The sequence below is a fragment of the Calliopsis andreniformis genome, unplaced genomic scaffold (genome assembly GCF_051401765.1).
Source record: "Calliopsis andreniformis isolate RMS-2024a unplaced genomic scaffold, iyCalAndr_principal scaffold0001, whole genome shotgun sequence".
Classification (NCBI taxonomy): domain Eukaryota; kingdom Metazoa; phylum Arthropoda; class Insecta; order Hymenoptera; family Andrenidae; genus Calliopsis; species Calliopsis andreniformis.
In genome coordinates, this window is record NW_027480422.1 from 39,772,811 (window position 1) to 39,786,347 (window position 13,537).

The 13,537-nt window shown below is 34.2% G+C and overlaps 1 protein-coding gene across 4 annotated transcripts in view; it reads right to left on the minus strand.

Moving 5' to 3' along the window:
• The window catches only part of Grip91 (gamma-tubulin complex component 3), a 146,473-nt gene that overhangs the window by 75,501 nt on the left and 57,435 nt on the right, over nucleotides 1–13,537 (minus strand). For all 4 annotated transcript variants that reach the window (XM_076390188.1, XM_076390187.1, XM_076390185.1 and 1 more), the window contains one exon: nucleotides 9,791–9,923. In XM_076390188.1, the coding sequence (XP_076246303.1) occupies nucleotides 9,791–9,923 (133 nt within the window). The remainder of the gene's footprint in view (nucleotides 1–9,790; nucleotides 9,924–13,537) is intronic.

Here is a 13,537-nt window from a genome sequence, read left to right on the forward strand (position 1 = left end):
GGATAAAATGGAAACCAACAAGAGCGCCGTTGCGGGAACATTTTTGAACGGTGGCGGTAATACCCAAATGGAGGAGTTTCTTGCAGCAATGAACATACCCTGTATGTCCAAGAAACAGTTTAGAAAACATCACGATGAAATAATAAATTCCCTCATTGTTGCCGCAGAAGAAGAGATGATAGCAGCGGCTGAGGAAGAAAAACGCTTGGCTATTGAAAGAGGCGACGTTCTTCCCAAGTCCGGGATTCCTCACATCCCCGTTGTGGCTGACGGAAGCTGGATGAAGAGATCGTACCGCACTGGAACGTACGACTCCATGTCTGGAGTCGGTGTGATAATTGGATATCACACGAAGAAAGTTTTATTTACTGGCGTAAGAAATAAAATATGCAGAATTTGTCGGAGTGCTGCGAAGAAGAAGGAAGAGCATCGAAAACACGTGTGCTTCAAGAACTGGAGCACAAATCAAGCATCAACGGCTATGGAAAGCGATGCTATAGTCGAAGGTTTCAAGACAAGCTTAGAAAAACGTGGACTCGTATATTCAACGCTAATTGCTGATGGGGACAGCAGCGTATATAAAAAAATTATAGATGCAGATCCGTACAAAGCCCAGATTCGTGTAAAAAAAATTGAATGCACGAATCATTTATTACGGAATTTTTGCAAAAAAATGAAAGAGATTGCAAAAAAGACACCATCTGGCCCACTGAGACGAGTCGTGGAAAGCAGTATTCGGCGGATGCGTGCAGACATTGTAAAAGCCGCAGAACACAGATATAATCAAAATGAAACAATCGCCGAGAAAATAAAAAATTTGTATGGTGACATACAGAACGTGCCAAGCCACGTTTTCGGTGAACACGCGGAATGTTCAAAACTGCGTTACTTCTGCGATGGAACAATTAAAAAAGATGAAAAAAACATCGTTCCAGAATTAATGAAGATTGGAGTATATCAACAAATAAGAGATGTACTTCGACCATTATTAGCGCATGCAGAAAGTTTGCTGTACAATAGCAACAATAATGCTGTTGAAAGCTTTAATGGAATTATAGCGAAATACACGAGTGGAAAAAGATTAAATTTCGGTGAGAGAGGATCGTACACAGGAAGATGTGCTGCTGCTGTATTACAATATAATACAAAAGAAGTGTTGTCGCGATTGAACACGGTAATGAAGAAGAAACCGCCCGTACTTTTGCGGAACATCGAAAATAGGAGGAAGAAAGAAAATCTGAAGAAGGCTGAGAAGCTGAAAGAAACAAGAACTTCTAAGCATGCGCGAAAACAACTCCGCATAGCAAAGGATTCGAATTATGGACCGAATGCCGAAAAACCAGATATGGACAAAACCATATACGAAATGGAGCAGGACAAACATATGGAAATGCTCCACAATTGGCAAAGTAAAAAAAATGAGATTCAAGAAGAAACCATCGGCCAAGCAAAGAATCCGAGATGGTTGAATTATAAATCGAAACTTTTGACGGCATCAAATTTTGGACGAGTATGCCGTCGCAGAAGTGGCACATTCTGTGGAAATGCAGTAAAGTCATTTTTATATCCGAAATTAATTACTGCTCCTGCAGTACAATACGGTCAGGAATGTGAAAAAATTGCCCGTGAAGAACTCAGTAAAAATACTGGTCTACAAATTCAGGAATGTGGACTATTCATCGATGCGTCAATACCTTTCTTAGGAGCTTCACCGGATGGTGTCATTGATGAAGAGGGCATTGTGGAAATCAAATGCCCGAAAACTGCAGAAAATTTATTGCCGGAGGAGGCAATCAAAACTGTTGCAACTGTCCGGAGAATATTTCAAGATGAAATGGGAACAGTAATGAATAAACATCATCACTACTACTATCAGGTGCAGGGACAACTGCACATTACAAACAGAAAATATTGCCTATTTTGTTTGTGGACCCGTAGAGGATTTAAATATCTTCGAATTGATAAGGATAATAACTTCTGGAAGAGTAACATGGAATTACAATTAATTCAATTTTATATGGAGTGCATGTTACCGGAATTAATAGACAGCCGGTATAATAGGGGTATGCCCATTCGGGAGCCTCAATTTATACTGGAGGAGAGAGCATGCTCAGAGAAGCGAAAAAGGTCTCTCTCGGAAAGCAGTACAAATATTACTACTGGCCATCGTCGCACTGCACTCGAAAGCGCAGGACCACTGACTTTGTTAGTGGTCGATAATTGCAAGTAAAATAGCAATTGTACTCGCGGATCGAAAGATCACGCGAGTTGCTTGACGCTGCAAACCTGCTGACCTGTTCAGGGTTTGACAATGATAAATAAATCATTGAAGACGTCCAGCGTCGCACTGCGCTGTAAAGCGCAGGACCACTAAATTCGTTAGTGGTCGACAATTGCAAGTAATAGCAATTGTACTCGCGGATCGAAAGATCATGTGAGTTGCTTGACGCCAGTATGTATAAAAAAAGAACAACAAATAACGAAAGGAAACTGTCAACTGAATAATGTAAGTATGCAACAAACTATAAGATATAGTAATACTTATTCATGTTAATGTTTTTGTTATTTGTTACAGATTTTACAAGGAAAGATTCCCGAGGAGAGGTTTTTAGTGAGTATGGCCATAAATTACACTGGAAACCACGGTTAGAGCAACGGTTTCCAATAATATAGTTTTTATTATTTAAAACGAGTCTATATTTATATATGTACGAAAAAAATAAAAGGTAGGGGGGAGGCGCGGAAAAAAAATTTTTCGGGGGGGCGTAGTAGGGTCACTTCACGCGAAATCGGGCACGTTTTACAGTAAGCTTTCATAGATTGATCAAATTTGAATATGTTGTAGTCATTAACGATATTTAAATGTAACTCAAAGGATTTTTCAAAATTTTGAAAATAGTCGATTTTACAGCTGTTTGAAGTTAAGTGGTTACTTTTTTTTAAAAAATTCGGCTTCACCCAACATTATTCTATATTATCTCCAAGCATTTGCATGCTATCAATAAATATTGGTAACTCACTCTTTGTCAATAGTACTTATTGTTGAAAATATTAAAATAATTAAATATTTTTTTGACGGAGCTGCTTCTCAGTATAAAAATAAATATAATCCCTTAAATCTTAGGGAAAACTTAAATGTCAGGGGTGGGTAGCCTTAGGGCGTCCCAGAGCAAATGACTTTATGACCACGATGAGGACCATATTGGGTCACCCAGCAGTTGAGTGTCGGTGGATTGATTGTTTACGTTTAGAGAGGAAGATAAAGTCTACAGAATATTAAAGACATCGTCCTGAAGGATCTGGCCACGGAGTGGAGAGTGAATTTTGACTCTTTGGCAAGAGGACTATGTCAAGGGACACGGCGCTTACCCCAGAACCATTGAAGGGTTCGGAAGTTTCTAACAGGTCATTAGAAGACCAGATAACCACACCACAGGAATTGTGCGACTGAGCGAGTGCTAATATGAAAAATATTAATTTTACATTCAGTACAGTAAAATGATTAAAAAAAGTTTTTTTACTTAAAATAATTTTTTTTACAAACTTCAATGTTTTCTCTATAAACACCGTAAAGCTCATCTCCATTCGCTTACTAGTTCAATAGCTATAATTTTTTTAGAATAAGTTAGCACTTAACTTCAAACAGCTGTAAAATCGACAATTTTCAAAATTTAAAAAAACTTACTCCAAAACGTGCCTGATTTCGCGTGGAATCCAACAACATAAAAGTTGGAAACCGCTCGCTTAGAGTGTAATTTGGGCGAGTCTCACATAACCCACCGGCTAGCATCCGTAGGTATGCGTAACAGCATTTTCCTCTCCTCGCGAGAGAAGAAAAAAAAAAAAAAAAAAAAAAAAAAAAAAAAAAAAAAAATGACGACGACGATGATGGCATGCATGGGGAATTAGTACTGGACACATACAGTGGCAACATACAAGTTGATTCCTGGTGCACAGTTAAATGAGAAAGGAGAATGGAACAAAATTCAGGTAATGCTGCATACTTTTCAAATATGATATAGAAATCAGTTTTTTCATATGTATATAAATTCAACATAAAAAATAATATATAATCAATATAATACCAAAGCATTTATATCGACGTGTACAAAAATAATTATATATTTATATTATTTAATTTGTTGCAGATCCGTAAAAAAGTAAATGGTGTATGTTAGAGCAGTACGACAAGAAGGGCCTTCTCTAATACTTATACAATTTGTTATAAAGCAAAAATAGAAACAATTACATATACATGTATAATATGCAGAATAAGAATAAAAAGTTTCAATGTTACACACAGCAATATTGTCACATCAATCACTTGTATCCAATGTTACCCTAGAACCTCCTTCTATTTCTTCCATTTTTTCTTCTCTTTAAAAAATCATTGACGAATTCTGATTTCTATGTGTAAAAACTTAGACTAAAATACAAGATACGGCTAAAATATAATTTTGAATTTTTACGTTATGAACAAAATAATAACATTCCTAATTAGACTACAATTTGTGTGAGATTGGGCCCTGAAACGAGTGGCTTTACGAAAAACATATGTCCTTACAATGTTTTGTATAATATCGACTCCATTTACAACTTTTTGGATTCGATCTGATCCAAATTTGAATAATGCTTTTACTCAAAATATACTACATGGTAGTAAATGACCTTCGAACTGACAAAATTAGTCCCAATAATAAATTGGTGAATTCAGTTGAGTGGTATAATTGTAATCTGTGAAAAGGTATACAAAAATTAGAATTATTTAAAATAAAAATTGAAAACAAAAAAAATTAAAAGCTACCACGAGATTCGAACCAGGCACCTACAGACTATGAGAGAATGCCTAATTCACACTCAACTAAGGTACTTTCTTGTAAAATTAGTGGATTAAACTGTAACTTTTGGAACAATTCCAATTGTTTGTTTATAGTAAATAATAACTATTGAAGAATAATGATTTGTAAATCAGCTTTACTTGCTACATTTTCATCGATCAAGAGTCACTCACACTGAACCTCTCGTACTGTTTGCAACGAGTGCAAGACGTTGCGAGTATTCATTAGCAATGTTATAATTTATATATTTAGTGAACAATAAACAACATGTATCATAATATAATGACAAAAACATTATAGGGATACATATTTTTCGTAAAACCACACGTTTCAGGGCCCAATTTCGCACAAAATGCAGTTTAACTAGGAATGTTATTATTTTGTTTATGACGTAAAAATTCAAAATTCTATTTTAGCCGTATTTTGTGTTTTGGTTCATAGTATTTGCATACAAATTCGCAAAACGATCGATCAGCATGTTGTCAGTGAAAACAACGACAATATACTATTTTTTAATATATTTTTTAAATAAATTGATATTTTTAAAAACTATTTACATAGGTGGATTCGTCGTTCAAAAATATACAATCGCCCCATTTATATCATTTTGCTATACGCACTAGTTTTGGAGATATTAAACGAAATATGTTTTCCACCCCCAACTTTGGGGGTTGTTTTCACACCCTTTAGATGAATTAGAAGCAATAAAAAAAAATACGTGTCGAATATTTTCGGCTATTCTACAATCCTACAAAGTTTCATCAAAATCGGAGACTTTCACCTCGCGATGTTCCCTTATTAGTAAGAATCAAAATCTCGGCTGGAGTTGGATTCGTTCAAGTTTTCCTGATGAGCAGAATTGTAATATGTACATACATATATGTGGCAACAGCGTGACGAAACTTTCAATACGTTTTGGCAACTAAGCCTTTCTTGCGTCTGTATTCGTGTATTCGATGAATACGCCATTCAGCTGTCAAATTCTAGATTACATTTACCGACTGATCTGTATTTTTATCGATGCTGATGGTAATATGACCAAATTGATTGAGATATACCATTAACGCTTCTAACGGCAAATCGGTGAACTATTTTTGTGTCAAAACGGGTGCACAACGAAAATTACGCTTTACGCCTTCAAGAAGTGTTAAATTGAGGAAAATCGCATTTCTACGATATTGTGCTAATTCAAGGAAGGGTGCTCTGGTGTGCTATGAGTGAAAAAACCATTAAATCGTGAGATATTTGCGAAAATGTCACTTCGGCAGCCATCTTGCTAGTTTACAACAGCGTCTGTTTCATGCTTACAATTTGTAATTTTACAGTTTTCTCAACGTATAGTGTTTATTGGAGTTTAAACGGACCAGAGCACCCTGTAGTGAAGTCTACTCGTGGGTTCTGTACCCGCGAAAAATTCATTTATGCAAGTATCGAGACGTAAAGCGTAATTTGCGAAACCGTTTGTCTCTCTCGCTCATCGCGTATACGTGCACGACTTTCTTTGCTTGTGTGAGCGCACGCACACAGCTCAAAACACAAGGAGTCTGCCCCCTTAAGATCATCTTAAGGAGATTTTAAACAGGAAAAAGAAATTCTATTGGTGAGTTTTTGAAATTAATATTGTTTCCTTCTTTCGTTCTGAAAATTTAAAGACAAATCATTTTGCAACAAATGGCAATAATAATATATATATATTATTAATAATATAATATATAAATATTTAAATAAATAAATAAATAAATAAATAAATAAATATATATATATATATATATATATATATGGCAAACTCGCGCTCTCATTGGCCGGTGTTTTTCGTTAATAACTCGTTAACGAAGCCTCATCTTACATTTTCTCTAAGGAAGAAGTTGTTTCAAATCACCCCCTGAATCACCCCTTTTAAGGAACTGCAACATTTTTGTTACATCCTGTATATATTTATTGGCCGATGTTTTTCATTAATAACTCGTTAACGAAGCCTCATCTTACATTTTCGCTAAGGAAAAAGTTGTTTCAAATAACCCCCTGAATCACCCCTTTTAAGGAACTGCGACATTTTTGTTACACCCTGTATATATATATGTAAATAAATAAATAAAATGTAAATAAATATTTGTACATGTAAGAAATTTGAACATTTGTATTCCAAAATATCATATGCAGTGCAAGGATGTCCCAAATATTTTCATAAAAGGAAGGAAACAACGCAAAAATAAGATATTTTACTTTTCTTAAAAATAAAGAAATGACCGAAAAGTAGCTTCAAGCGAATGGGACCCAGAGAGTAAATATTAAGTAACTTTATCAAATGCTATCATTTTTTATACTGAATTGAAATGAATTTATTTTTAATACTCAACTGATTTCAACATTTGTTACCTTTTGTTCAAGTAAGGTGTACTGTCAACATTTTGAGGCTACATGTTTCGAGAAGCCTTTATAGCAAAAATTACTCAATTATTCTCCAGTAAGAGCAATACAAATAGTACATAATGCAATTCAAACAATTAATATATTTGCACCATAATGTTATAGCTCGTGTTAGGTACACGTGGGCTCAGTCGCAAAACCTCGGAGCTGAATATCTTCGCATCCATTTAGCAAATTCCAGGAGAGTCGGCAAAACGTGACAGCCCCCCCCCCCCCCCCCCCCCCCCCCCCGCCAGCACTCAAAACAGAGCGTAGTTAATTCAATGGTGAGTTAAGTCATTTAGATCTCTGTGGACCAATGCCAGTGCAACCCATAGGTGGAAGCAAATACTTCATAACTTTCATAAATGGACTTCCACAGACTGGATGTACAATGCATAAAGTTGAAACACGAAGTGAAAGATTGCATACAAGAGCAATATAGCAAAAATGGAAAGACAATCAGACAAGAGGGTTCAAAGATTCTGCAGCGACAATGGCCTTAAATTCTGCAATAAGGAAATAAGTCAATATTTTAAAAGGCTAGGAATCAAACCATTTTTACCCTCTCCTCTCATAGTTAGTTTCCGGGGTCTACCAGTTCTTTCTTTATTCCGCAACGTTCCTTCTTTTTTATACTTATTTATTATACTCTGTACAGTTGACTTCTTTCTACTATTTCTGATATACTTCTATATGATTTACCTTCTTCGTATAACCGTACAATAATTTTTCTTTTTTCGAAAATTGTTTCATTGCGTTTTCTCTCCATATTGTAAATATTTAGTGTTAACATGTACTCGCCACGACTAAACTAACTAAACTACCATGCCATGTACTAATGTAATGTTTACATTACAAAATTTAATTTTTATAAACAATTCGTTTTTTCAAAAATTGTTTTAAGTCATCTTATAAGTCTTAAAAAACAGTAAAACTTTTGTATGCAACATTTTTTTATAGCGCTTATACTTTGTGAGCTATAAGTACCGAAATGAAAAGGGCGACTTGGATTAAAGGGGTAGTTTCTCCCTTGAAGGTGCATATGGGCAGCTATTTTGTACACGGCAAAATTCTTAGGTAGGACCATAGAATAATTGTACAAAGTTTCATTAAAATCAGCGATTGACACTCACCGAACTTCCCTTGTTAGTTTTATTGCGATCCTGTGTGTAGTCACACATACAACGCACACTTACAATATGTCCGGTTTAAATATATCCAGGTGGTTATTCCTGTAAATATTAAAAATGGAAAAAAATGTTTCAGACAAAAGTTGTGCGGTATCGAAGACAACATACCACGATGATAACAATTTGACCTTGCGATGACCTTGGAGAGCCCTGTACAGGTTACATGTAAATTTTTAAACGGAACCATATATTTTTGAATGCATATTCTTGTAGTGGATATGAAAACGTTTTCAAAACACTGCTTATACATGTATTTTGGATAAGCCATTGCTTAGCTATTAACTTTCAAAGTTAGCATGCTGCCGATATTAGCGTTATCCGATATACACCCCGTAGAAGTTGTGTCTCTGCGTGCGTCGTGTACATGTACGTGTACAGCGACAAGATAGTATCCGTTATAGTACACAAAATCGTTCAATTGTTTTTCGTCCAAAAATATACAAAGCCTTATCGAACAATTTCTTCGGTGGTGTGCATCAAGTAGCGCTAATAACGGCGTCACGACTTTGAAAGGTAATAACTCAACAATAGCTCATGCAAAATGCATGTATAGGGAGTGTTCTGAAAACGTTTTGATAGCAGTTACAAAATATGCAATAAAAAATATAGGGTTCCGTATAAAAATTTAAATGTGACTTGCAGAGGGTTCTCCAAGGTCATCACAAGGTCAAATGGTTATCATCATGGTGTGCCCCCTTTGATGTTATACAACTTTTATCTGAAACATTTTTCTCATTTTTAAGATTTATGGGAATAACCACCTGTGTACATTCAAACCGAACATACTATATCTGCATGTGCTTTACATATTCCCAAAGTTACATAATTTTTTGAATTTCCGGGTTAGGGAGCATCCCTTGTCAGTAACTACTAATCCCGAATACTCCAACTCTTCAAATATGCCGCGTGTATATCTTTCGAGCGTTCCACGTTCACGCTACCGAACTCGCAGTAATGTGAGTTTCTGCGAACTAACGTTCCCTGCTAATTTCACAGCTAATTTCAAATCCTGAACGAGTGTTCAGAGTATTTGAATTTGTTCTTCCTACAACCGATTCTACGGCTTTTCTACCTTCACTTCTACGTTCGAGCTGTGCTACGATTTGATACAAAATCAAACATCAACAATCCAGAGGAAGGTAATACCTCTTATTATTATACTTATTATTTATCCCCGTCAGTGTTATCGGGATGTAACACTACTGTTAACTCTTATTGAATATAGTTTTACATTCTTTTTATTACTACATTTTCTACATTCTTCTACGAAAATCAATTTCTGTAGTAAATGTCCAGTATGTAATAACATGATAAATCAAGAAGTACTTTTGTAGGTACTTGATATTTACTTACCAGTAGTAGATGTAGTAGATGAACATAATCGTAATTTTAGGTCACGGATTGAGAAAATTCTTTCTTTCATCTGTTCTGCTGATTGGCACATATTCAACAGAAAGATAAGAATTCGCACTCTGTTCTTCAATGGCTAATAAATGAAACATAACATTTTTATATGTATTAAATTTTGTACAGTTATTTCACATTACGTGTAATATGAAGTATGCAACATGGAAAAAGTTAGCCTAATAAGGCCATTTCAGTGACCCAAAAATAATCACTTTTTCTAAACTTTACAGATTTATGAGGAATCTCGATACAAAATTTAAATAATTTGTTTGACATCTTTTGCTCATTCTTTAGAACAAAAATATTCCGTGAAAGTGAATTCTCCTATAGTCTTATATTTTATAAACTATAACAGATCAGAAAATCGTTAGGCCACAAATAAGAATGCTGCTTTATAGTTAAACGTTCACCTTTATCTTTAGAAGTTCGTATGTTTTTATGAGGTCAAAAAATTACGGAGAAATTTTTTTTTAATTAATATATATGTATATATATATACTTACATATACACACATATACATGTATACATATTAAACGTGCTTGATAATGAAATATAACTGTAATTACTACTTATTTTAAATCAGAATTCACTATTTTTATAAGTGTTTAATTTCTATATCAATTTTTTATTTAGTGTTTTGTCAAATGGTTTCCTGTTGTTCGAGGAAATGCGTGCATGCTTGAAAATCCATTCAGGTTACTATAAACAACATATTTATGATTCTCGTAAACAGGTCAGATTAGTAGTAGATTAGTGTTTTTAACTGAAACACACACAGTTCGACAAAGTTTATTTGTTCAAGCATCGGGGATGTTGCAAGCTTCATAGCAATTGAACCATAAAAACTGTCCTTAAAATTATAGAATCCTCCGTCTACTGGCATAGTATAAAATAGGGCTGTTCAATTTCTTTACCGCGAGCCACGCAGTTCCCATCAACGCTGCCAGTCCGTAAGCATCGCGTAACGTTATTTATCACGAAAGTGGGAGAAATGACGTAGTCATGGACCTGAAGGACTGTACATAAATCATTTCAAACATTTAGTGCACTTCAATTTAAACGCGTTTACTGACAAATGTCAGGTCATTGAAATTATTCTGTTCGAATTCAAGATGAGGCGAGGTGTATGAAAATGATGTGTTATACAAAATACGACTATACAACATACAATATACAATTTACATAACATGGACACAACTCGCCACCACCTGGACTACCAACATCATTCCCTCCACTTTCGTGACTGCAAAATGGAGACAGACCGAACATTTTCATGATGCCAATTCTTAAAATACTGAAGCGTGTATTTTTTAGAGTTTTTTTAAATAAACATTATACACTAATGGTTTGTTAGTCCTTTGAGGGTATAACTTTACCACTCCAGTTTGTACTGTCAAGGGAAACACGCAATATTAAAAAGGCAGGCATAATTATCTCTGTTGGTCTCTGATTGTCTAAATTATTATCGAAGTTCATAATATCAAACATTACATGTAACGTATGTATCAGTGAATCAACAAAACAGTTGGAAGGAAAAGTAGTTCACTATTGATGAATACTGTCCTGGAGTAAAACCCAGTTTAGAGCCATCATTCACCACCCCTAAAATCTTATAATTTGACAAATCCAGTTTTGCCAGTCACACTTGCTGTCAATTATTACTACCTTATCATTTGTTTTATTTTTACACTCTCACGGATGAAGTAATCGTTACAAATTAGAACATCTGCGAGGCCGTAGAAGTCAAATAAATATGACAAGGTATCAATAATTGATTGCAATAGACAAAGGTGACCAACAAAACTAGATTTGTCAAACTGTAGTTCCTACTTAAGTTTTGGTGGTCTCTTGTAAGTATCAAAAATAAGTTATTCAGTTTAAAATAGAACGTCGTTACTGAACCAGTATACTACCTCATAACAATACGCTCAAAACTTAAATGTCATGAATTTATTAAAAAGTTTCCTCTCAATTTCTTTATATGTTAAAAAAAATTATTTTGTTTTCTATAATCTTTATTCATGTATTAATAAAATTTATATTACAGGTCATTCCACGTCAAATATTGAAAAAATATTTTTCGAAATACGAAAAAAATTTATCTAAATATACAAGCAGTTATCGCAAAAATCGACAAAAATTGTAATCTTTGAGGGTTTGTATTTCGAAAATGATTTCGAAATTATTAAAATAATGATTTAACCTCTCCTTAATTGCACATGTGCTACAATATATTTTAATATCATCAAATCCCCTAACATCGAGATACAAAAGTGACCGAGTTGGCGTGGAATGGTTCTTACTTCAAAACTGACGAGGTAGTTTCCTCAATTTTTATGCGAGCAATCTCGTAACGTGCATTGCGTAAACAAAGTTACTAACATTTAAATAAAACATGTGATTACGTATGAATGCTTTCCCGGGTATTCTGTGTATTTCCATATTCAAGAAAATACTGTAAGCTGTTCACCTCATCAAAAAATTTAAATCTTTTAAAATAAAGTTGGCATGAAAGTTTCTTTTATCTTCTACTTATAACTTTATAAAATACCACGAGCTATTAATCTAACTATGTTTTTATACGCATCTATGATGTCATGCAAATGTTAAATTTTTATTTCAGAGCAACCGTGATAGTACTTGGGCTCGCTTGAAGTTTTCAAGTTTATTACAAATATGCGAGTATACTGTTTAAAAAACTAATCTAAAGAATTAAGTGGTGTCCCGTTTATCACTTCAGATGCCATCCCTGAGAAATTGATTGCACTCTAAACAGCTAGCAATTTAAAGCAGGATCCATGTTGAAGAATGCAATACGATCGAAGAAAACAGCTTGTTACGCCATTATATTCTACCCACTTTTCTATTTTTTCCTTGCAAGTTGACTAAATCTGATTCCAAATTTGGTAAAAAGTTACAAAGTACTATTGTATACATAATAATGAAATAATTAAATTAAATTAAATTAAATTATGATGTAAGCAATATATTAGAGAAACACTTTGAACCGTATGTTTGTGGCTATTTGATGAAAACAATTGTATTTTGCAATTTATAGGTACAATGTTTGTGTATTATGATAATGCAATTACAAACTTAAAGGATTACAATCTATTTAATTATATAAAAGCATACAATACAGAGAATAATTTTAGCACATTACACTGTAGAACAAATTTTAACTTTTTTTCGGACTTGTAACATTCAATACTCGTTTCTTATAGATTTTTATGCGCTGAATACGAATCTGCAATCCATTAGTCGCCATCGCCCTCAGTTTTCGAAAAAATCGATTTTGAAAATAAACGCAATTTTTAAACTTTGAATAATTATTGTATTTAGACGATAATAGTTATTTAGTTAATTTTTGTGTCAGATTATTCTATGAACATTACCGAATAAAATGATATACATTATTACTAGGTTATAAACATTTAAATATGTTTAAACAAAGATCATAGGCAGAAGGACACCCGAAATGCACCAATTTTGGCAGATATTTTTCTATTTGTTTAAAAAACTAAGGGTGTAGGAGAAAATCTGAACCCACCACGCGATGCAGCAGACATTTTTCCTTCGGAAAGCATCGACAGAAGTTGTACATGGAACAGAAGTCCCATTTTGTTTTCAATACAGAAAGGAAATAGTTTGGTAAAACATACGTCGTCGTCAGTGGTACGCAATTGCGCACT